The sequence below is a fragment of the Ambystoma mexicanum genome, chromosome 2p (genome assembly GCF_040938575.1).
Source record: "Ambystoma mexicanum isolate Mex_15411 chromosome 2p, UKY_AmexF1_1, whole genome shotgun sequence".
In the NCBI taxonomy this organism is placed as follows: Eukaryota; Metazoa; Chordata; class Amphibia; order Caudata; family Ambystomatidae; genus Ambystoma; species Ambystoma mexicanum.
Genome location: NC_090923.1, coordinates 1,048,599,361 through 1,048,624,781, shown reverse-complemented (window position 1 = coordinate 1,048,624,781; position 25,421 = coordinate 1,048,599,361). Strand labels below are relative to the sequence as shown.

The following is a 25,421-nucleotide window of genomic DNA, read 5'->3' as shown; positions in this document are numbered from 1 at the left end:
CTTTCAGATCAGATCACAGCCATGGATTATACTTAGAGACCATGTGACCACAGTTTCATATCTGAACCGACAGGGGGATGTGATGCCTTTGCCTGGCCTCTATATTACTCAGACTGAGTTCATGGACAGAAAAGAACTTGTTGTCACTGGGTGTCTCGCATATTAGGGAGACCCACAACACACTGTCCGATTTACGCAGCAGGAACTTTTCATCCTCTCAAGAGATGTCAATCACACTGGAAGCATTTAATATAATCACCCTCCATTGTGTCATGTCAGAGACAGACATGTTTGCCTTCCTGATGCAAACTGCCTGTCTTTTGCCCCAGAGGTTGGATACTGGGCAGTCGATGCACTTGCTATCTCTTAGCCACTTAAGTATCTTTACGTGTTTCCCCCATCCCTTTGATCCTCTAGATTTGAGGGGGATGAGGCTCAGCCAGGCCTAAATTCTCTTGGTAATCTCTTTCTGGGTTCAGAGGACTTGGCTCCCCGCCTCCTTGTTCTTGCAGCATCCCCTCTTCTGCTGATCCCTCCATCTTGGCGGAAGACTCAATGCTGATCAACAACTGGAAATGGGCAGCCTGGCCATTGGGAGGGAGGGCCTCAAGCACTAGGGTCTTTTTGCTTCTCTCTCGCTGTACAGGCCCTCCATTCCTATGACAGGAACTGGCGAACCTACATAGCTCAGTGCAGCAAGAACAACCTGCTTCCTCTGAACTGTGGTTCCCCTGACATAGCCAGATTTCTCTGGGACAGTTTCCAGCTGGGTCTATCCCTGCACACTTTTAGTGTTCATTCTAGCTTTTTGAACACCCTGTGTGGCTGTCTAAGTGTAGCCCAGGTGTACCTTTACCCACTACTGCAGGCACATGGTCAGGGAGGGACCACATAATGACCCCCACCCCTCCAGACCAGCTGAAAAAGAAAATAGTTATTTTAGGACACATGAAGTAGAGTGCTGCTGCAATGGGGGTTGGACCACAACCTGCGTTCTTTATCTAATAATGACTGCATGGCGCCGAGAGTAGAGTTTCAATTCTGCAAACTATGTACAAATGCCTTCCTGCTGTACACCCTCCTCCTTGGTGATCTTCTCGTCCAGCTCTATCCGAGCCAGTGCAGTTGCCCCCAAACTGTGCTGTAGCTCACGCATCCCGAACAGACTCCGCTAGTTGGAGTCCCTCTTGGTGAGCGAGCCCTAGATGCCCCTGCTGAGTTGGGTTGGTGTGATAGCTGTTATAGATTTGTCATATTATTACAAAATACTCAGGAGCCATGTATAAGTCAACCATGTCTTTATCCAAGCCAAACCTTCAGTGTCCTCCATCATTGTAGAATTTCCTGACACCATTCCTTTACATACTCTATAATTCTAAATAGCGCAAATGCAGAAATATTACTAACAATAATACACAACAACCACCCCATACTTAGCATCTTGTTTCATCCCCATATTATAACAAGTAAATTTGTACTTACAAAAAAGCAGGCTTACATTACATCTGCTCAATTAAACAGGTCGGTCGTCGACTCACCCTACAAGGACGATTCCTTAAAGCTATATCCTGTACTTCAGGATATACATGACCATGAGATTCTACTAACAAAGGATGTTCTAAACAAGTATCAGAATCCATGAAATCGTCAAAAAAAGGAAAAGTTGTATCCTCAGACATTTTAACCATGTCTTCATCTGCATTTTCATAATCATCATCATGAAATAGTCTTCTAAAAAACGAAGCGTTCCTTGTTATTTCACATTCCACTCCCTCAGTAGTCACCATAGGACCCTGATTTTCACAGCACTGGTAAACAATGCATTTAATTATAGTGATGACATATTGGTATACAGAATAAATCAACACGATGAGGCATTAGAACAAGTATGTAAAATTCTTCAAGAAAATGGATTAACACTGATCAGTTCTAAATGTGAGGTAAACAAAAAGAGTTTGAAATTATTTGGACATATATTCTCAGAAAATGGCATCAAGGAGGATCCAGGAAAAGTAAATGCAATTCTAGAGTTGGATCCTCCTAAGGACATAGCAGAAGGAAGAAACTTTCCCTGGAGGCCTATAGTGGGAAGGCCCATTTTTACAAGAACAGCAAACACAATGGACGTATTGTAATGGCATGGACTGTTGGTACTGCAAGGCGGGTGCCCAGGGCCCCACAGAAAAATCCCTACAAACAGAAAATGTGGCATATTTGCTTCATAAGCAAAAGGTCACTTCACTGACGGCGTTCAAGTTCTTAGCACCGGCCCTGTAAATGGGGCAGCCATTTTGTGCTTGGCTGTAGCACTTTCTTTCTGTCCCTATGAAGAACACCAATGTACAAACCCAATATCACTCTTTTATCACTGACATTACTTTGGAAGAGCATATCTTGACAAGCAGGAACTATATTCTTGTGACATGTACCAGAAATGATTAGGTCATTATGAGTTTGGCAGTGCAGGAAAAAAGTGGAGGTAATACTGTTACCTCCATTTTTACAGCACTGCCAAACTACAAGTTTGCCGGTGTTACGGCCGCTGGTATTACTGAATGATAATACCGTTGATTTTGGAGATATCTACCGCCAGGTTACCGGCAATGTCAGAATCAGGCCCGACTTCTCCCCTTTACCTCCAAAAATCGCTGTTATTACCATCCGGTAATACCTGCTCAGTAATACTGGCAAAAATGAGGATTTACACCAGAAAAATGCCACTTATAATCAGGTGTAATTACCGCTAAGGTAATCCCTCCAGCGTTAATATCGTCTGACCAAGTGGTGGCATCAGTGATTCCTTTTGCCGGCATTCTGGCGGATTTACCGCCAGAATACTGGCAAACTCGTAATGACCCAGTAAGTCATTGATGTAAAATAACTAAAACTCGCATCTGCGGGCATTGTGCTTAGCCAAACTGGTGGCTGGAACACGGGTGGAATCTGACAGTGACCACCTGCGTTCTCTGACCCAGCCAATCGCCTCCGCTGGTGTCACGGCTTTCTCCCCCTCAGCGCACTATCCTTCCCAAACCCTTCTGCCCATCCCACGGCATCCTATCCCCCTCGCCCCCCACCTCCACCCCCTTACTGACTTTCCTCCTGGCCTTGGGACTTCCTCCTCCCAACTGCTGTGCTTCCTTGCAATCCACATTACTGCCTTAGTAACAGAAATGGAACTTAGTCCCTTTTTTATTTTCCATGGTGGTGGCCATTTCTTTTTTGACAAGACACGCACACTATGCGCAGAGTTCATCCCCATAAGAAAATACTTTAAAACGATTTTCACCCTAGTGGGAGCCCCCGGCTGCAAATAGCAATCACCCCCTGTTCTGGGGCATACGAGGTCTATAACGGGACCTGACCCCTCACAGAGGCCATTGCTTTGCTCTCTGTATTCTATGCTGTTGCGGGTACTGAGGTTCCAACTCTCTAAGTTTGGAGGCCGCTGCTTTTCAGTTCTGGCCCCCAAACTTGGGAACTCATTACCCAGAGACATCAGAAATACCTCGGATTACATTATTTTCAGAAAGAAATCGAAGACTCATCCATAATCCCACTCATGCACTGGCAATAGTTCACCCTTTTCATACAGTGCCAAAAAGCCACTCTATGGTGAATAGTGCGCTCTACGAAACAACCACAACAGATTTACAGAAATTGTACTACATGGTGGGAAATGAATCCATTGGTAGCTCAGTTAGGTGTAGTGATCAGGGATCATCAGGCCTATTTACAGAGCAAGATTTCCAATTTCTCTATGCAGACATTTGATTTACAGCATGGTGTCTTGTGGTTTGATGATGGAGGCATAGTACAGCAAGGCATACCCTGAGATGATGAAAGGCAACATGGATCTGTGTTTGAAAATAGGACTTTATTGCATGAAGGCAGTCATACATACATAGATTGGTACCGGAGTCATTCATTCAGAAGCTGGAAGGAGGGTGAAGGTGGAGGACTCTGCACAGCCTATGAATGATTTCAGGAAAAGGACAAAACCATATACCCAGGAATCTCTTTGCGGGTGGATTCCCCTTTAGAATCTATTGCGGACAAAATAACTTCAATTGGATTGACCTTGATTATAGACACAGCTTCGGGGGGTTACTTAGGCTCACAGATTATACCGCAATGTCACAGGTAATAAAAGCGCATGCGATACAGAGATGATATAGAAGGCACGCTTTCAGAGGGCCACAACTGGACATGCTATATGATAACATGCTATATGACGGCTGTCTGAGGCCCCTTTGTTATTAAATATGTACATGGTGGATATGGATGCAGTGATACCAAATTATAACAATTTTCTACCAAGCTTGAGGACATGCATATCCCTTGGCTCTCATATGCTGACGACATTGTCTTGTTGAATAGAAATGGATAGGCTTGCAGTGTAGTCTGTCGGCACTCAAGGACTATTTGAGGGTTAATAACCTTAAGATCAATTTACAAAAGACCAAGATAATGTCAGTCAGTCGAAATTTTATTTGGAGGATTGGTAATGATGAAGTCACAGAAGTTAGCAACTATGTGTATTTAGGGGTGATGCTTGCATCAACTCAGCGAATCAAGACAAAATGGCGCAACTGTATATGGCCCCTAGAGCAATATGGAGACTTGGCGCTATTAAAGCGTTTGTTTGCAAGAAAGCTGGCTACTCAATGGAGGGCATGCTGGTAGCATACAAGGCATTGTATCTGTAAATGCTTTATGCCATAGAGACATGTACGGATACATTTGCTGATTAGCTATCAGAGCTGGAAGGGAAATTGTGGCGTCGCTGCCTCAGCTTTCCAAAGTCCTTCCCGGTGGAGACGATACAGATGGAACTTGTGTTGATTTCTCTATCCACTCTTGCTAAGACCAAGAGATACATGTTTTGCCTGAAAATGTTAGAAGACAGGATGGGCCACAATATTGAGCTACAGTCTATGGCAGAAGGAAAACAAATGCAAGGACAACTTATGCAGTTGGTGCGTTAACAAATATGTACAGTGCATTCCAGAAATCCATAGGTTGGAAATTGAAAGACTTCGACTCTATGACAGTGGCTTACAAAAGATCGGTTGATAAACAAAATGCCTGGGATAGGGTTAGAGCCATTGACTATCTACAAGGCAAAACCACTTTGATGGAATACTCTAGCCAATCCTTTCCATTCAAACAATCCATGGCGTACTTAACATACACGGTATACCATGGCTTTCGCCGATTCCTTATGCTGGTAAGGTACAATTTACTCCCTTCCTATGTTATTACCGGGGGTTTGGGGGAAAATCACGGTTGAAAATAGGTTGTGTAGCATCTGTACCAGGAGTATATAGTACATCAGACATCTCCTCACTCAATGCACGGAATTACGTAACCAACATAACATCCACCACGGCTCTATGGTGACAAGAATAGAGGATGATGTGGGGGGGGGCAGTTTTGGTCTACACTTTATTGTGCAGAGTCCAGGGTTATTTCTGGTGCTGCTTACTCTGTGTGGAAACATATATTAAATAAGTAGATATTTAAAATGGTAAATTGTGGTGTTTAAAAAAAATGAAATTGGTCCTTTTAACAGTGTATGGTGAAATATTATTTTTGTAATGTCTAATGTGTATGGTGAAATATTAATATGCATTTGTAATATGTTGTGTTTATAAATTGCTAAGTAGTATAAAGGTTTTGGGGAAAACCAGGCATACTTAAATAAAAAAGAAAAACATTGAAGGAGTGCTTTTGGAGGGCCAGAGCCGGACATGTTATATACATGTGGCTATATGTCTGGGTCACGCTGCTGGAACCTTCTTCATATTGAGCAGCAGTTCAGTGGTGCTGGCTTCATCTTCAGAGCTTCTCCTCAAAGTTGGATTTGGAAAATAACCTGCAAGGAATACATTTCTGGTGAAAGCTGCACAACAGTGGACCGTGGGGGAGGAGGGGTCCTGCACAGGCTCTTTGATGTCTCGTGTCAGCTTTCTGTTTTTTGTGTATTGCCCAATCAGTTTCTCGCCAGACATTGTGCTGTCTCTTTATGATTGCTACCTATAACAGAGTACACATAGCTACCCCTCTTCGCCCAAGATGATGCAAAACATGGTGACGGAAAGGTTTCATTTGGTTCATCCCCCGCTTCAAGGTCAGCGCTGGCCTCCATCAAACAGATAGGGACAGGTCTCAAAGCCAATGAAAGAAAAGCAAAGGACAGAGGAGAGAGTAAAGGCAGTTCAAAGGGTGCCACCACAGGCCAAGGATTCTTTGCTGTGTGTCCAGCCTGTCTTCTGTCTTATGCACGAGGGAAACACAGAAAGCGGGCATCGTATACTCTTAGGAAACCTGAGGAAGACTCGCTCTGGACCGAAACATTTTCCTCCCCAAGGTCGAGGGTCGAGACACTGACATTACTCCAAAGAAAGAAGTTCACAGGAGAGAAGTTACAATATAAAAATCAGGCAAACACCCCAGTTTCTCAAAATGTACATACTATATGGCATGTAAACCATTGGGACTGGTGGACAGGTAGCACAGTATGCTGGATGGTCGCTGAATGTTTTTGAGAATGTTGGTGGTTGAGTGTTAAAGGATGGGTATGTGTGTTCTGTGCAGTGGTGAAAGAATTGAGGGATACATTGGCTGCTGGATGGAGATGCCAAGAAAGTTATACTTCAAGATATGTTGGTGGTGGTTGGAGGTGTGAAGCAATGGTAAGGTAGGGTGGCAAGGGACTAACATATTAAGAGATTAGGGTGCATGATGGCTGCAGGTTTGAAGAAATGATATATTGCCTGGGAACGTAGAGGTGAACTGGAAATGTTTTATTATGAATGCATAGTTGAAAGAATGTTAGTGTGTGTTGGCTGGTGGGTGTAGATGTGAAGAAATGGTAGGTATAGTGGCTGCAGGTATGATGGATAGGAGGTTATGCAAGCCGGTGGAGGGCAACGTGAATGAATGAGAGGGCATGCTGGCGGAAGTCTGTAGGTTCAACGAAACAGGGGGGTGGGTTGGCTGGATTCAGCAGTGAATGAATGGGAGGGTATGTTGAGAGATGGAGGTGTGAACCAATGACAAGTATGCTGGCGTTACTCTGTCGGGGCACAACGCCTACAGGCAGACAATATCCACTACCTAGCATTGATAAAGACCCTGAGGTGTCAAAACACGTGTCGGCTGACCACAAAAACCATGATGATAAAATGCACAAACTCACTGCAAACAAAGAGTTCATTCCTTTTCTCAAGCGCAAGGTATCCGGGCCAAAACACGTCCAGATCCTAACATGAGGTCTGGGCAACACCTCATGTACCGTAAACTCACAGCTCAAACTGACCCCTTCCAACCAAGCAAACCTCAAGTGCAGTGCAAGTTGAGTCTAAACCTAGTGCCCAATACATCTCTATATGTAAATATTGGCTTGTGGTGGGAGATGTGTAGGAAAGGCAGAGTTTGTTGGTTGGTGAGATGTGGTTGGAAGTTGGTGAGATGCGGTTTGAAGTAAGGGAACATTATGTTGCCCTGTGGATGAAAGTCTGGTGTAGCAACAGAAGAGTACATGTGCTCATGTATGATAGTGTGACAACTTTGATGGGAGGGTAGACTGCCTTGTCCACTGTGGGTTTATGCAAAGTGATGGCAGCATTTCTTGCCTAGTGGATGGAAGTGGGAGTTAATGCCAGAACATGTTTGCTCGTAGATAGCATTGTGAAGTGATTGCCATCAATGTTTGCCCATGCAAAGAGATGTGAATGATAGGCAGGGTCATTTCGGGGGTGGTTGTCAGTGTGAACCGGAGGAATTCAGCATGTGGTGCTTTGTTAAAATGTGGAGCAAACTGAGCTAAATCCTTCAGGTGGCATTTTTTGTATGGGCATTTTATCCTGGCTGCACCCTAGGGACTCTGGGTGCATGTAAGCTGCTACACAGAAATGTGGCTAAACATGCACAACCTTGAAAGTACTCCAAGTCAGGCCTGAGCACCAGCAAATGCATATGCTCTGCTGTCAGGGAAGGTCAGCGAAGATCTCATCCTAAAGCCGGGTGCTTCTAGCTTCCCCTTTCCATGGAGCATGGCTGTTGCTCAAAAAGACAGTGTGTTGTGGCACTGGGGTTATTCTTAGTACAAACAGAACTTGAGGGTATACGATGTTTGACCAAATTCGCCAATTATTGACTCTTATTTGGCATTATGTAGTTCTCGCAGACAAGGGTCTGTGAAATATCCCGTGATTACATCCTGCATTCTTTGGCTCTGAGAGTAGGGGCACTATGTCCGTCCAATCAGGCATCTGGTTTCGTGGCTATAAGCTTCTGGCAGGATTACTATGCAAAGCAGAGAGTTCTGCCCACCAAGCTTTCAACTGAGGAGATGGCCCCTCATTCATTCCTGGGGCAAGCCGTCTCAGTGTATGCAAGGAGCGGGAGGCCCCAAAGCGATGAAGGAGGGAGCAGGCAGGTGACCTCTTCCTTGGGGATGATCAATGTCACGTTGGTTGTCTTCAGCCAGGTTGCCAAATCCAGCAGGCCACAGTGACAGATGAAGGTGGTATCCTTTAGGTCCAGGAATCTCAGTGATGGGAGTTGGCTCCATGCAGCCGGTGAAAGGGTGGCAAAACTGTTTTCATTCAACCTCAACGTCTTCAGAGAAGTCAGACCTTGGAGGAGCTGCTCATGAAGGAAGGTCAGCATGTTTCTGGAGAGATCCAGCTTTTGTAGCGACGAGAGTCCTAGGAACAAGTCTTCTGGCAAAGTAGATAAACGATTTTGGGCTAGGTTAAGGGACATCAGTTTTCTCAAATTGTGAAAGATGTTCACGCAAGACCCTGACCTCCAAACTGCACCCAAGGAGTTGTCAGACAGATCCAGTAGGAGGAGGTTGTTATCTCCAGGGGTCAAACCCTGCGGACGAGAGGAGCATCTCGAGATCCAGTTGTGAGACAAGAGGAGGTACTGCAGCGAAGGGATTGCCAAGATTTGCCAGAACTCTCCAAGGTCCTGCAGGCGGTTGTAGGCCAAGTCGATGAGAGTGGCACCACCAGAGAATGAACGAATGCCGTAGGTGTCTCGTATCCGATTTTCTCCCAAAAACACATGTTTCAGTCCAGGGAGCTGTGCAGAAGGGATGGCAGTCAGGGAGTTATCACGCAGGTCAAGGGCTTGCAAGGAGATCAAATTGTTAAAAGCATTGTGCTGAATGGCGCCAATGTGATTGGATTTCAAGTCTAGGTACGTGAGTGGTGAGGACTGAAGGCCCTCAAAGCTGTCACTGTAGATTTCTCCCAGCAAGTTGTTTGATAAGTTCAGCATCTGGAGGCTACGGAGCCCAGTAAAAGCCTCCTTGCTCAGCCTATTGATCTTGTTCAAGGCCAGGTTGAGTGACTCGAGCTGGTCAAGTGCAGAGAAGACACGGGGTGACAACCCTGAGATAAAGCCTTTGGAGAGATCCAAGGACACAACATTGCTCTCGTTTAGCCCAGAGAAGGTGGCCGCGCTGACATCGCGTATGTTTTTAAACCCAAAAGAGCTTCCTATGCCTCCAGAATGTTGCATCTGCACATGACGCACTTGGGTTCCAGAGATGGTCATAAAGAAGTTCTCAGCACCTTCCACATTCCAAGGGTTGGAGGAGATGTCCAAGGTGTCAATACTGATGTTGTAGAAGGGGTTGGGGCACTCTGTTTGGTTCTTTCTCAGTTCCCTGTAAGAGAGCCTGTTGGAGGAGAGGTCCAGTAATGAGATGTTGAGGCCTCTGAGGTTCTGTAGGTCATCTCCACATATAGCATCTATCTTGTTGAGTTTCAGATGTATGAATTGTAGCATCCTCAAGAAGTGGAAGCTAGCATCGGGCCTTACCCTTTGAATCGCATTACCAGTGAGATCCAGCTTCTTGAGTGACAGAAGGTCTCGGAAGTAGCCCTTCTGCAGCACAGTATCACCCAAGCCATTGACGTCAAGCAGGAGGACCTCCAGCTTGCTCAGGCCGGAAAATGCATTGTCATGGAGCATTAGATTTCGGTTTCCACCCAGATCAAGGAAGGTTATGTTGCTCACTCTGCTAAAAGCGCGGTCACCCACATCGAGAGCCATTGTAAGCTGCATTCCCAGGGCTAGCTTCTGGATGCTGCAGACTGAGGGGAAGGAGAACTCTGTAACTTTGGAGATGCGGTTGAATGACAACAGGAGTACCTCAGTGGAAGGCATTATCTCTGGTACGACCAAGTGATCCTGCGCCTGGCAATTGGCCACCATTGTAGTCCTCACACGCACAAGATCACAGCTGCGGGGGATGGCAAGGGCAGAGCCCATGGCAAGAAAGATGATCCACCAATGCATGGTATCTAAAAAAAAAGTGAAAACAAATATTAACACAATTGTCATTACTTCCAAAACTGATATGGCTCACCAGCCAATTTGTGATTCACAGCATGATTGTTCATCACAGTGATCAATATATTGCTGCCTGGAAAACCAGTCACTGCACATTGATCTTGGCCAGAGATACCAGCCCAGCCCAGGATACCTCAAAACCTCTCCTTGCAAGCACTAAACCCAAGGGGTACCACTACAGAGACATCACCACTATCACATCATCAGACAGACAACCTAAAGTACCAACCAGGCCCTCAACTAAACTTCTCAAACTAACATTCTCAACATCTATGCTCAAGCACACTTTATATACACAGACCAACTAAGCAACCTGCACACAACTATTTAATATTCCTCTTAACATACATCGAAAAACAGAACACCACATGTCTACAGTCAACTTGCATAGCACATTCCTGACCAATTATGCATCCTAGAACCACAGGCACACGAGCCTTCCCCCTTGATGCGTATGCCTCTATGCTAAAAACACCCAGAAAAACAAGTGCATGTCGAGCAAAGGGTACTTCCGGTTTGCCACTCCCCAAAAGAACATCAAAGCTATCTAGCTTCCATTTTCCCCGAGCTCCCCATTATCTAAACCCACCCCCTCTCTTTCAGATCAGTATAAATACCAGTAACGCAACATAACCAAACATAATGTAGTCATTTAATTTTTCAAAGGGGAAATGCTCTTTGTGAGGAGCACTACTGTGAATGTGGCCATAGCTCTCAACTCACACGCTTCTGGCGGGTGTCACCATACATGCCAACATTCCGAAGCAGCTGAGAGGGAGATTTCTACAGCGAAATCGGGAGACAACAATTTCGCCATAGAAATGCATTGGGGAAATAATTATTTTAGGCGGGAGAACGTGAAAAATAGCAGTATTTTTCACTAGAAAATCGGGAGTCTCCCGCCTAAATCGGGAGGGTTGGCATGTATGTGTCACCCGCCTTTTAAAGGGCTGACTCACCCGCTAAGCCTCCTGGACACCCATTCATTCCAATGGGCGTCTCACCCGCCAAAAATAAAATCGGGTGATTTCACCCGCCTTTGCGACACAAATGGTTGAGAGCTATGATGTGGCACTCAGTCTGTACTGAGACGTTATGCCCCCGAGGCGGTGGTCGACCCTGTCGGCCTGCCGCCCAAGTTCCAGAGCAACGCAAGAACAGGAGTCCGCCTTCAGTGTTGATGTTGATTCAGAATCAACACTGAAGACGGACTCCTGTTCGCGACACGCATCGCAGGATGGAAAAAGGGTACGTTGTTCCTTTTTTAAAATGTTTTACTTCCCCTTTAGCACCCGTGTATGTTACTCGCGGGTGCTAAAAGTGGTATAGGAGAGGTGGGAGGGAGCAAGGTAGGCCAGGGCAAAGGGGCGCAGAGCCATCGGGGAGCCCGGAATGCAGGGTTATACCAAAGGATTAAGCTCTATTCCGAGCTCCCTGATTGGCTAGCTGCCCCACCAAGGTTGCTAATGTTTAATTACATTTGTATTGTTTAATATATAAAACAACTATACATAAAACAATACTATCTTAATTGTACTTTCTTCTAACAGAACCTTCACATTTATTTACTACTAATAAATGATGTAGAATTGCCACCACTGATATTTATGGCACAAGCCCATTGAATGAAGGTCCAGAAGAAGCGGGCTATCCAAGGGATGCCAGAAGGTCCTCCAGGATGGATAAATGTATAACACAGGGGGGAGAATGTTTAGTGGGAGAGGTCATGTGCGACTGTGGATGGGAGATGCTGCACATGGGTGACATATGGGTGTTACAGACATGATTGTGCTGCATTTGATGTATGATGTTCCAATAAAGGTTTTTTTTAAATTGGTGTTACAGCCAGGCACTCACCACATCCCTCTCTATTGTGCCACCTGCAAACCAATTTATAAGGCCAGGTCCCTAAACAGCTTTGTTTGCCGGAGGCCTCTAAGTGCTGGTGTGAGCTTTAGTTGCTACCCCCCTCTCTTGCTCTCTCCTTCCACAGCACCTTGAAGCCGCGTTAAAGCAGCATTTCCGCTATGCACGGAAATAACCGACATAACATGTCAAGCACTTTATATGTGAGGAAGGTTACCTTCCTAGCAGAGGGGCCAGCCTGTATATTACTAAAAAATCCTTAGCATTATCAGGAATTCAAGTGATGCTAAGGTTACTGTACCGAAAGTAAAATATCCAAATATCCAGATCAAGTAGATATGCAACCTTGCAATGAATTATTCCATGAGGGTGTGAAGCTATTTACACAATGATGTCATCAGGATGGCACGTTACACACAATGATGTCATCATGATGATTCGCGCAATATCTCGGCTGCAACCTTTTTCGGCTTCTTTACCAACTTTCCTCGTTCAAAGCAGAATGCTGAGCAAGGAAAGCAACAGATGTGACATCAACAAAGCTCCTACAAAAATGTCGGCTAGCAATGGCAAAAAATCCCATTCTCAGAACAGAACCAGTGCGTCTCATTGTTATTTACTAGGGGCACAGCTTAAATGTAGGTGGCTTTGGCCGGCCAAAGCCAAAAGGGCACTGGAAAAGAAAAGGTTCAAGCTGAACACATTGTTATCAGATCATGTGGACTTTGCCTTATTTTGGGCAAGGGGAAAGAATCAGGAGGTTTTTCACTCCCAGACTGAAGTGCATGGAGAATGACTGAGCAATTACGACAATTCAGTGGAGAGATTTATTTTATTTTAAATAGTTTTTTCATTACGTGCCTAATACCGTACCTGAGTTTTCAGTTTCTAAACAGGATCCGGTATTCGAACGTCTGTTGCTCTGCGTGGTTATGCTTCCAAGACCACCGTGTTGCCCCTGTGCTATCCGTTCACCGAGATGGAGTGATGGTTGATAGTCAAGAGGCAATCACTGAGGAGATCAGGTAGTTCTATTCATCGCATGTCCGGAAAGAGGCGTCTACCGAGCTATGTGTCCTGAATGGGTTAATGGATGACCTGAACCTGTGAGGAGGACTTTCCCATGCTAGGTGAGGAGATCAGCAGAGAGGAGATCCAACCGGCCATACCAGCTTTGAATCCAGGTAAGATGCCCTTCTCTTCTTGCATTTCCAGTAGCGTTCTATAAAATGTTGGAGGGTCCGGGGCTGGATCTCGTGCAGGTGATGCATGAAGGTTCTCTCGCAAGTCGGTGTCTTCCTCTATCTGTCCAGCACAGCACTGTAAACCTGCTTCTCAAGAAGGACAAGGAGCCCACTGCTTGTAGAAGTTATAGACCGATTAGCTGGTCAAGATGTGTAAGATACTGGCGAAGGTTCTGACAAAACATTTGGATAAGATCCTGCCCAAGCTTAAAGGGTTGGATCAATTCAGCTTTTAAAAAAAGGGCATATCAGAGACAATATGGGAAGGCTGCTACAGACAATATGAATAACCCAAAGGGGGAGGGCCTGCCCCGAGACTGTGGCTATCTTCTAGCTCAATGTGGAGTTGGCCTACGATAGGATTGAACGGGGCAGTTTCTTCTAGTTCAGAATTGGCCCCAGATATATAGATCTTGTGAAGCAGTTGTACACATAACCGAATGCCTCAGTTCTGACCAACGGCTTTCTGAGCTCATCATTCACTCTGGAGAGGGGAAATAGACACCTCTTCTATTTGTTCTGGCAATGGAACCCTTACTGATTGCAATCAGCTCCACAAATCCCATAGAAGGTGTGGCAGGGAATGAAACATTGCAAAAGCTGTGGTTCTATGCTGTTGGCCTGGTGCTTGTAATGAAGAACTTGACGGCCTTGATAAGGGCTCTGTTGGCCATTGTCAGAGACTTTGGAAAGCTCTCAGGGTACAAAATGAGCTGGATAAAATGTGAGGTCTTGCCTACGCCCCCCATTCCCCCCACCCCCAAATGAAACAAACAGCAATTGGATGGACCTGCCTTTAAATGGGGCCCCAGAAAATAATATAAAATACCTAGGAATGTGGTTGCAGGCAGGCATGTCCAGTATTTGGGGAGTCAACTTGAAGGTGTAGCTGGAGGACGTGAGATAACTAACTGCTTGTCAGGTGGATTGCGATTGGCCTGTCTCCATAGGGCAAGATAAACTCTATAAAGATGGTGCTTGCCACGTATGTGAATTATGCAGTATCGATGATCCCGCTGGCGCTCCTGGTAGGCACCCTCTGGAGGCTGAAGAGAGAGATGGGGGACCCAACTGACATTACCCTGCATAACTTCCAATTGCCTGTGGCATGTGGGGGCATGAATCTCCCAGACTTCGAGAAATATTAACTTACCTTCAGCATTCGGCATATAGGCAGGAGGATTGGAGACAGTGGAAGAACCAGCCACTGGCTTGGGAGGGCTTAAGCACCTAGCTAAATTTAGGAATGCTGAAGGCATCACTCTGCCATGGTGCTCAGCCGGTGGGGGGGGCAAGAGGGGGCAATGGGAAAGCGGCACTACAAGAGTGTCGGGGCAGAGTGCAGAGTGATGTTTAAACCCAGGGTTTAAAAAATCATTAACAGGCAGCAGCAATAAAACATGCAGTTTAGAGGCCTGCCCTACCCATATAAATGTACCCTGATGACGAATCAAAAGACTTACCTGCTCTGTCCAGCTTCATATGTCTCACACAACCCAATGATTAGCATTTCTCTGTGACACAACATCCTCTGAATTGGGGTAAAAGGTGAATCTATGTAAGGTGTAATACATCCATTAGGCCTCCTGGTCTGAGATGAAGGGGAAGAGGTTCGCCAGTGCCAGTGCAATGGGTTAATGCACCTGCTGCAGAGATCTATGTGTAACCTGCAGGCCACACTTCCATTTCCTGCTGAGATACTGATATAGGTTTGCTTGCTATGTTGAGACCTGTGGTTTGCTCACATCACCTCGAGAGGGCGCCCTCTTTGATTCCCATCACAAGTAACTTAGCACTGACACATATGCTTCGCTTTTTTCCCCTCCATTTTTTCTGGACAGTTGGAAGGGAACAGAGAGCCAGCTTACGTGTGAGAGTGCACAAAGCAAATGCACAGCTGACAGTGGCCCACTATTTAAAATTGTCCTCCACTGCCCTCGGAATTTTGAGACGGGCTCCACCCCGACTGGCGAAGAAGGGGAGGTGGGCAAATCTTGGATGAGATCAGAGGCCTGCGATGCTGGCACACACTCTGCTCGAGTCCTTTCCACAAGCGCGTGCCAAAGTGACAGCGAGAAGAATCCTTACAGATAGTTTTTGCGAGGGTGTTGGTTGATGCCATGCAATATGTCTGCCTGTATCCATACGTGTTTGGGGAATCGCCTGAACCCCGACTCCAGGTTGGCAGGAAACCACTTCTTTGTATACACTGATGCCTAGGTGGAGTGTGATGTGTTGGAGATGGTTTGGGGAATCCGCCTGCACCCCGAATCCAGGTTGGCAGGAAACCACTTCTTTGTATGCACTGATGCCTAGGTGGAGTGTGATGTATTGGAGATGTATGGTCCAAAGGCAGATGGCTGTGATTTGTAGATATGAGAGTCACTGACTACCCGGAGGACAGCATATATACGGTGAATATAGGAAACTGCCGAAGGTGATGTGTTTTTTGAAGAGTGGAGATCTGAAGAGGAATGGGACCAGTGCACTGTAGGCCTTCCTTAAGGCCGTCCCTGAAGGACCTCATAGCGCGCTTGGACATATTCGATCTTGAACACAAAGGATAGAGTAGACGAGAGACTGGTTGGACCTGGAAAGACGACTTAGGGCGAAAGGTCCCTGTGAGGCGATGATTCCAGGTGGGGATGAGGAGGACCAACAAGATCTATCAAGATGATGTCCCTAGACTGGAGGCGTGAGACTGTGAAAAGAAGATCCTGCACCGGGCCTGCTGGCCACCAGGTAAGACAATCCAAAAGGTTCTCTCGGATCCGCAGACATGCCGGCGGTGTGGGCTGGCAATGATAATGCAGACACGTGTGTTTTGGAGGCACGTCCAGGTAGGGCTGCTTTGGTATAAGGTGAGGACATATATTGATGGTGGTCCTCAAAGTGGAAATCCTGAACTCATGGGAGGTGATGATTCCAGGTGGGGGTGAAGGTCTGCGTGATATTTCACATGACAGTAAGGTTTGGATGAGATGGGTGACAATGCTAGCTCGCAAGGTTCATTTGAGGGTTTTGAAAACACAAACAACCTAATTTAGAGGATTGGTATGAGGGGCAGTGGGGGTGCAGAAGACTTCTTATCTAAATAGGGCAAGGGCAACCCATAGCAATTGAGTATTGAAGTGCTGGCATGAGCGAGGTCATTTGAGGCGAGGAACGTATACCACGGCAGGATAGTGCAGAGGCCAGGTGAGAGCCCGTTGGGCAAAGCAAACATTAATCGCATGCAAGTTTTCCAGCTGTGCAGAAACTGACAGCGGTGGGAACCCCTTCAAGAAGGCGAGTCATTCAGGCGGCTAAGCGTGTTTTAAGAGGAGTGTTTTCAGTTGTTCCTGAATTTTACAAAAGTGTCTTCTTGCTGCACTTCGACAGGAAGTTCCATAGGCGGGAAGCTGGTAGAAGGCAATCGTTTTCTTCGCAGTAGAAGATCTTAAGGGATGTCGTGCTTGGATTTGAGCAGCTACGTCCTTTGCCGCCTTGCAATGCTTTGTGGGTAAGGCCCACGGATTGCAAGTCGATTCTTTTTCCCAGGGGTGGCCAGCGCAGGGCGTACATGGCTGGTGTGATGTAAGTTTTAGGAGGACCGCTTTCATCTGGATCGCTTAAAGCATGTGGTTGAGGTGTTCTAGGAGCTGCTGCAAAAGTCTAGCCTGGCTACAGCCCTAGTATCCTCCACCTTCTGGTGCAGATCAGAACATCTGGATCCGCTCGAGCATCTGCAGTAGAAAGGGAGAGTTGTACACTACAGTGCCATTATCAGTCTGCTAAGCAACCTGCAGAGGAGAAGGTCTTGAACATGGAAGTTGAGAGTCTGCAGCAGAGGTAGTGTGTGTGTGTATGGGAGGGAGGGGCTGGGGGTGTGGTGTTGAGCATGGGAGTTTCTAGCCTCATTTTAGATCCCCATGTCCTGCTGGGCTCATCCCTAGTGTGTTTCCCCGACTCAGTGGCCTTTTAACGTCTTTGTTGGGACAGACAAACCTGCGTGTTGCTGTTTTGCTATGCTATATTAGGCTGTTTTCGTATGCCACACTTTGACAGGTTGTGTTCTATGTGCGTTTGCTACGTTACCTTATGCTGTGCATGTTGCGCTCTGCCTTGCTTTGAAATGCTATCCTATGTTAGGTTTGTTCTTCTATGCACTTCAATGTTATATTAAGTTGCTGAGCCATGTTATGCTATGTATGTTGGTTTGATAGGTCTTTTCATATTATTTCGTTTGAGTTAAGTCGTCAGAGTCCTTGCAGGCAGGCAAGGGAACCAACGTCTAGCTTTTGCCCCGTAGCAGACCAGACATGGACCTTTGACCCATCTCGGATGACTTATTTGTAGTTGTTTCTATTAAGCTGCGTTTCATTTTGAACAGAAAAGGCTTACAAAGCAGGTAGTAACTGAGAGCAGAGACAGTTCTAGGGTACGATACCTTTTCATAAGAGCATTGTTGCATTGGATGATGTATGCCGGATGGTATAGTGATAAACAGACAAACATATACCAGGCACTGCGACTGGAGGACATCACTGTATTTTTGATAATGAGAGAATGTGGCCAGTGTTTACATATTTACAAATTACAAAGAGAAGTGTTGAAGGCAGAATGCAGGAAATGTGGATTGGATGGTTAGTTTGGATAGGAGAGTTTGGGGGGTTGGCGGGCTGCTTCTAGAGGTGGCTTTGATGGCCAGGGGGAGAACATTCCGGGGAGCACTGCGAAGAAGACGGGGACCTGGTAGGCTGGGAAGAGTTGAGGAGGGGAGAGTTTGAGAGGGGCAATACAGTCAGATTAATTCAGTGAGGTAGTGGGGAGCAAGACCGTGGATGGATTGGTAGATGAGTACCAGGAATTTGTAGATTGCGAAGGTGAGCGCAGGTAGCGGTGGGGGAGGATCTGTGGAGGTTGCAAAGGGTGCATGTCACAAAGGTGGGGACCTTGTTGAGAGTAGCAAAAGAGTCGTGGGGTAGACCAAGAAGTAGGTTTGTGCAGTCCTCCCATGTGCTGAGCACATGAGGAGAGATAAGGGTTTTTAGTTTAGTGGTGAGTGAGGTGCGGGTATATTTTCTAATGTTTTGGATGTTGAGTCTGGCTTTGGTGTTTGTGGCCGTGATGAACTGGTAGAATTTCAGGTCACTGCCAATGAGAACAAAAAGATTGTGAGCCATTGGCACGGGGTGATGAGGTCAGAGTGAAAAGAGTTGGGAGTGAGGAGAGTGGGGTTGGCATTGGAGGCAGGGAGAAAGATGACCTGTGTCTTTGTAGAGTTTAGTATGAGACAGCTTCGAGCCATCCAGTGGCAGATGTCGGTTAGGCATTCGGAGATTGCAAGGGTGCAGGAGAAGAATATCTGATTATTGTCAGCGAAGAGGTGATTGTTAAAGCCGAAGGAGGAAATGAGTTGGAGGAATGGGGGCAGAGATGTATAGGGATGATGAGGAGTGGGCATTGGACTGATCCTTGAGGAACACCCAAGGAAGGTGTGTTGCAGAGAAGGTGTTGAAGGGAGAAGAATTGGCCAGAGACGTAGGTGGATACCCAGTCAAGTACTGTGTCCTTGAAGCCAAGGAGGAAAGAATGTGAAGGAGGGATAGATGATCCACAGTGTCAAAGGCAGTGAAAGGGTCTAGAAGAATGAGAATGGAGAAGAAGTGATAGTAGTGCAAAGTGGTAAGAGAGCTGGTGACATGGATGAGCGCTGTCTCACTGGAGTGTTTGGACCAGAATCCACACTGTACAGGGTCAGCAAGTGTGTGCACCTTGAGATAGTTCACTGTGCAGTCAAGGATACAGGCCTATGGGGGGGGGGGGGGGTGGCGTTGGCATCAGGGCTTGTTTTCTTTGAGAGATGTTTGACTGTGCTTGTTTTTTAACAGACTGAGAACACCAGGTGAAATAAATCGGTTGAATAAGGCAGGAAGGTGAGCTGAAGGGAAAGTTGCAAGTTTCTTAACAATTTGTGGTGCAAACGTGTCAAATGGAGTGCGAGATGGATTGGCAGAGTGAAGGGTGTGTAGAATGTCAGTAGGGGAGGTGTGGAAGAAGTGAGATGAAGAGTGGAGTGTAGGGAAGATGAGAGGAGGGGAGAGTGAGGAAGGGCGTGGGAAAAATATAAGGGTGGTGAATGTGTCCTGCATTTTGGTGATTTTAGTGGAGAAGTTGCAGGCAAAGTCATTGGCAGAGAGAGCAGAGGAAATTGACGTTTTGTTTGGGGGAAAGCATAGTCTGGAGGCTGCTGGATAGTTTTGTTGGTGCAGCAGGGAGAGGAAACAAGATAAGTGTAATAGGAGGATTTGACTGTGGTCAGTTGCAGTAGAGAGTGCTTGTCAGCAGTGAGAAGAGTTGGGAATCAGTCTGTATGCCAGCGATGTAAGCAGTGAAGCAACATTATCCTCGGCAGCTGGATGGGGAGATCTATGGTTGAGGATAAAGGTGGGAGGGGGTGAAGGAGACGGCAGGGTAGTGACCACTGAAGACAGTGCAGAGTTGAATTTGGTAAAGACTAGTTCAATGGAGTGAGCAAGCGAAGGAGAGAGAGGTTGGATCAAGATGTTGACTTGGTCGACATAGGGGACCTTGGGCTTGAATTCACATCTGGTGATAGACGAGGCAGGCAAATGGGTGAGTGGTGAAGGAATATAGATGCTGACGTGAATGAGAGAGTGGTCAGAGGGGGAGGGGTCAAGTGACAGAGCAGAGGAGACAAGATGGAGGACAGACATATGACATCCAGAGAATACCTTGGGTGTGAGCTGGAAGGTTATGTAGTGAGTTGTCAGAGGGAGAGGAGAGGGGTTGCAGCTTTTAGGCCTTATTCATATTGGAGAGGCTGAGGTCATCCATTATACTTATGAGGCCCAAACCCTATCCTGATGCCACCCAGAGGGCCCACAAACACCTTTAAGCAACCGCAAGGTGACATGCAGCACTCCACACACAACACAAATAAATAATGTGTGTGAAGTGGGGCTATGTCCATTAAAAGGCCTGAATGCTCAGGAGCAGTTGAGACCTGCAAACGTTGGATTAAGCGTGATCTCACCCCTCCAGTGCAGCTCATCTCAAAATCACGCAAAATGCACATACATATGGAACCAGATAATTCTGGCATTTGCAGTTTATGGATAGACTGAAAGCTAATAATGACCTTGTTGTACTCTGGGAGACTGTGGCATGGAGGCTCTGTCTCTACTCCGTTTGGTCTTGCATTTCTTTCTTCAATCTCCTAAGTACAACTACCTCAAAACTGCTGAACTGTCATAGGTCTTACATTCTACCTCATACTGTCACGTCTGCATACCCACCCTACTCTGCAACAATATGCCCTTATCACTGCCCAAACTACGCCAGAATATGCGGCTGTAAAATATTCATGCCCTTGTCCTGTCTGGTAACCTGACTCTCCTCCCGTGTGAGACCCAACATAACCCTGTTGTCCTCTTTTAACAAGGGACGGTATCTGTAGCCCAGGAAGAAAGGGGTTAAAAAGGCCGGACGGGTGCATGGTCTGGACCCATGCAGTCCAGAGGTGTCTTGCTGCAGCTCCTGCAGAGATCCTGTGAATAGATCCTGATACTGTAGTATGAGACAACTGAGTGCAGTTCTGAAGACTGGGATGGGTGCAGGGTGCCCGTGACAATGAACTGGTGAAGTTTGGGAGAGGAATGTTGTCCAGGGAGCTGGCACCGCCGACCGAGATCGTAGGAGAGAGACGTGCAAAATGGCGGGTTGTGTGTGCGCTGATGAGGCCCTACTGCTGTGGAAGCCTGCGGCGGAGCTGCTGTGAGGGACAATGGTACCATTGAGTCCCCGGGGAAGAGTTATAGCGGAGCTAACAGCTGAGCAGCCCCCCACAGTGCTGATAAAGTTTGGGAGGCGGAGACCGAATGCCCGCTGTGCAGCCCTCACAGTGCGGGCAAGTTCAGGAGGCGGAGACCGAACGGCAGAGGATCGAGGAACTGGCTGCCCCGGATTGCGGGTGAGTGGTGCTGCAGAGTGGCGCCTGGCAGGGTGGAGAACTGGGATGCGGCAGTGAGGGATAACAGAGGACAACAGAGGAAGGAGGAAGCGGAGAGCCGATGGATGCAAGCATGAAAAGCAGATGCATGATGCAAGGCTTGCCAAACCGCTGACAGAGAGGGGAGAGCAAGACCGGCACAAATGCTGCCCTAGATGAAGCGGTGAAAGTTGAACTGAAAACAGGGCTGCTGGCAAGTAATCAAGTGTGGTTGGGACAGGAATGCTGCACTGGCATTAAATTGAGGCAACAGACAGTGTGCCAGCGGCGTACAATAGTGGGTACCCTGCAGTAAGCGTCCACGGTAGTCACCATTGGAGAGGAAGGGGGATGCATAGAAAAGGCGGTACTAAACTTGCTGGACATGCACACGAGGCTCCGCCCCCTATGGTAGTCACATAAGTGGAACTTGGCATTAAAAGCACTGGGTGTTGGAAGATGGCCCAGATGACGAAGGCATAGGCGTTTGCTCCGTAATTGAAACTTGCGGATATGCAGTTGAAGCGAGGAACCACAGGGGGATCTGAGAGGCAAATATATAAGGCGTGGACGAGACATAAGGAGAGTGAATAGCAATGGAAATGCGTGAAATTGCGCAACTAAGGCAGTGATGCCTCCGCCAAAGAACAAACAGAAGGGCTTGATTATGGGCTCCATCACGATGCAGGTGAAGGCCAGGGAAGCTATATCCGCGTCGGGGGTGACAGCTGAAGAAGAGGGGGAACCGCGACAAGACCCACAGGAGTCAAAGATACTAGCTGCAATACTGGACCTGAAAATGTCCTTGGAGGGTAAAATCGAGGCAGTGGGAATAAACCTACAGCTCCTCTGCCAGGATGTTTGATCGCTGCCAGAAAGGGTGACTATCAAGGAATCAGCACTGAAGGAATTAGCCTCCGTGGTGGAGGATCACACGGCGAAACTACGCAAATTGGAAATTAAAAATGCCTCACTTCAAGCCAGAAGTGAGGAAGCAGAGGTGAGGTCCCGAAGAAATAACGTTAGGCTACTGGGGCTGCCGTTGGGAATCGAGGGCTGTGACCTGACTGGCTATGTCAAAACATTGTTGCTGCAAGAAATTGGACCAGAAAAGTTGTCACAGGGTTTTACAGTGGAGAGGGCGCATAGATCCCCACAACGGAAACCCCCACCGGGCTTGCACCCTCAGTCAGAGAATATTAAACTCCAGGGACCGAGAAGTAGTGCTCCGCTATTCCAGAGAGGAGAGGGCAGAACCATAAAGAGAGGAGATGCACCAGTTACCATATATCCAGATTATACACATTTGGTGCAGTAAAGGCAGGATTCCTTTATCCCTCTAAAGGTGCAACTCAGGGAGCTGGGCATCAAATATATGCTGATGTTTCCGGCTAGGCTAAAGATCCTCTATGGGGGAAAGACGCACTTTCGTGAAACCCCAGCAGCAGCAAATATGTGGCTAAACCATAACAGTTTGGGAGATAAAAGAGAAGAGGGCCTCGCAGGCAAAATGGATGACCTTAAAAAGTGAAAGGTGGATGCTGGCAAGGACACCCCGGACAGTGTAAGGAACTTGATAGATGGGCTGACTACAAGATTGGACCAGCAGCTGGAAAATGCTGTGAGGCGGCAAGGGCTGAAACTGAGGATTAACACTATATAATTGACACAGGTCTGCAGTGTGAATGTGTTTTTGTTGCAGGGAAGGGCATTGACACTGCTAGATGGTGTTAGGAAAGCCCCAAAACAGATGTTTAGCTAGGTCAGCTGTTTGCTGGCCTAGAACCCGGTACCAAATGGCTGGGTCTAACCCAGGAGGTATGGGTCTGCTCGAACGGGGCATCGCTGTTGGGCATTGTTTACCCTTGACGTTTGAGGGATTGTTTTGGTTTTGGTTTGTTTTAGATGTATTGGTTCTGAGCTCAAGATAATTAGAGACCGGGGTGTGCATGGTGCAGCAATATCAGGAAGTTGTAGAGGATTTACAATGGTAGGGCACTGGAATGGATGGTGAGCACGGAGTGGTCCACGCCTAAAGCGGAGGACAGGGGAAGCGGGCCTGTCGGGTGGAGGGGAGGCGTCTATCACAAGTTACAATGCCCAGATTCAATATTGCATCATAGAATGTTAGGGGACTAGGAATGTACATAAAAAGGAATAAGGTGCGGTCCTATCTCAGGTGGAAGCAGATATCTGTGGCCCTATTACAGTAGACCCACCTACTTCCTGAGGGTCAAGAATTATGGTCCAGGTGGGGTGGGGCGGGAAATGGAGCCACATAGGGTAGACTCATCAGTACCGTTGTGTGTGTTGGAAGTAAGACTAGATAGTGAGGGAAGGTATGTCATACTGCATGGCTATATAGGACAAAAAGAAGTCTGTATAGTGAACTCATATTTCCCCAACACTGGAATTCCGATGCATATCAAGAAAGTTAGCAGCAGGCTGGTCACAAAGAGAGAACTGATGTTTCTGTGGGGTGGGGATTTTAATTGTGTGCGTGATATCCAGCTGGATAGATAATTGCCCTCTCGGGGAGGGCCATACCGGGCTATGGTGGCTTTAAAGGCAGTCCTATTAGATCTGGCACTAGTGGATGTATGGCAGGAACTACACCCTGCAGTCCAGGGATATTCATTCTACTCGCCTCCTCATGTTATAATATACACAGCTCAACTATATATTTGTTGGGGCAGAGAGTTTGGGGAATATATTGGGGCCGAATATGCGGGCCGCACAGTATCGGATCATTCCCCCCTGTTGGTAATATGGGAAGCTGGAAGCCATAGACCCCTGGTACCCACTTGGAGACTCCCAGTGCATGCCTTGGAGGTTGGAGCTTTTCACCAACTCGCTGAGAGAAACTATAGTCCGGAACTTGAATGTGAATGTAAGGTGTGTAAACAGTTGGGGAACGGTATGGGAGACGCTGAAGGTGGTGGTTAGGGGCGAGACAATATCTAAGGCGGGGGGGACTTGCAGGCAATTGAGGAGGGAACTGGAGGTGCTGGAGGAGGAGATTACTAGATTAGAAACCCAATCCAATGAAGGTTGGAAGTCGGAACATGCTCTTACTGAGGTACGCCTAAATTGTGAGATGGCCTGGGGCAGTTTGTCGAAATTTGATTATGAGGTGAAGATGGAACTGATACACAAAGAGGGAGACAAATCGGGGAGAATGTTGGCCTGGTTGTGTAAGCGGGAAAACCCTAGGAGAATGACAACACTGCTCTGGGATGAAAGTAGGGCTCTGTGGAGGTCACAAATGGTTACTAATGACATTTTCAGAGAGTTTTATGCACGACTATACAGTCATGATCAGACTCTGCCGCAAGATGAGATAGAAAGGGTGCTTGAACAGATCAGCCTCCTTCGTATGTCAGAAGAGCAGGTCAGGGAATTAGATCAGCCTGTTTCAATTGAGGAGGCGAAAAGAACGATTGAAACATTGGCTTCAGGTAAAGCCACTGGGGGGGACGGATTGCTGTCTGAGTTCCATAAAGTATATAGTTCGGTGTTGGCAGAGCCGCTATTGCAGGTGTACGAGGAGGCCTATGATAAGGGAATTCTCCCGCTGGGGATGAGGGAAACATAGGTGGCACCGATACTAAAGCCAGGGAAACCCCCGGAAAGGTACGATTCATATCGCCCACTGGACCTACTAAACTATGCTTCTAAGAGTCTAACTACTGTATTGGCGCACCAGATGCACAGGGTGATATCTACTATAATACACCCAGATCAGACAGGATTCATCCCAGGCTGTAGCACGTCATTGAACTTACGCAGGCTACAGTGATCGATCGCGCTACTGGGTGCCCAGAACAATTGCTGGTGGCTTCTCTGGACGCTATAAAAGCTTTTGACTCAGTGTATTGGGAATGGATGTTTGCAGTGTTACAGAGGTTTGGGGAGCCATTCGTGCATGGGGTCAAGTTGCT

General features: G+C 47.1%; 1 protein-coding gene across 3 annotated transcripts in view; it reads right to left on the bottom strand.

Moving 5' to 3' along the window:
* Positions 1–1,283: 1,283 nt before the first annotated feature.
* LOC138567085 (toll-like receptor 5) overlaps positions 1,284–25,421 on the bottom strand; it is a 202,500-nt gene continuing 178,362 nt past the window's right edge. For all 3 annotated transcript variants that reach the window (XM_069644946.1, XM_069644948.1, XM_069644947.1), the window contains one exon: positions 1,284–10,328. In XM_069644946.1, the coding sequence (XP_069501047.1) occupies positions 8,368–10,328 (1,961 nt within the window). In that variant the 3' untranslated portion in view covers positions 1,284–8,367. The remainder of the gene's footprint in view (positions 10,329–25,421) is intronic.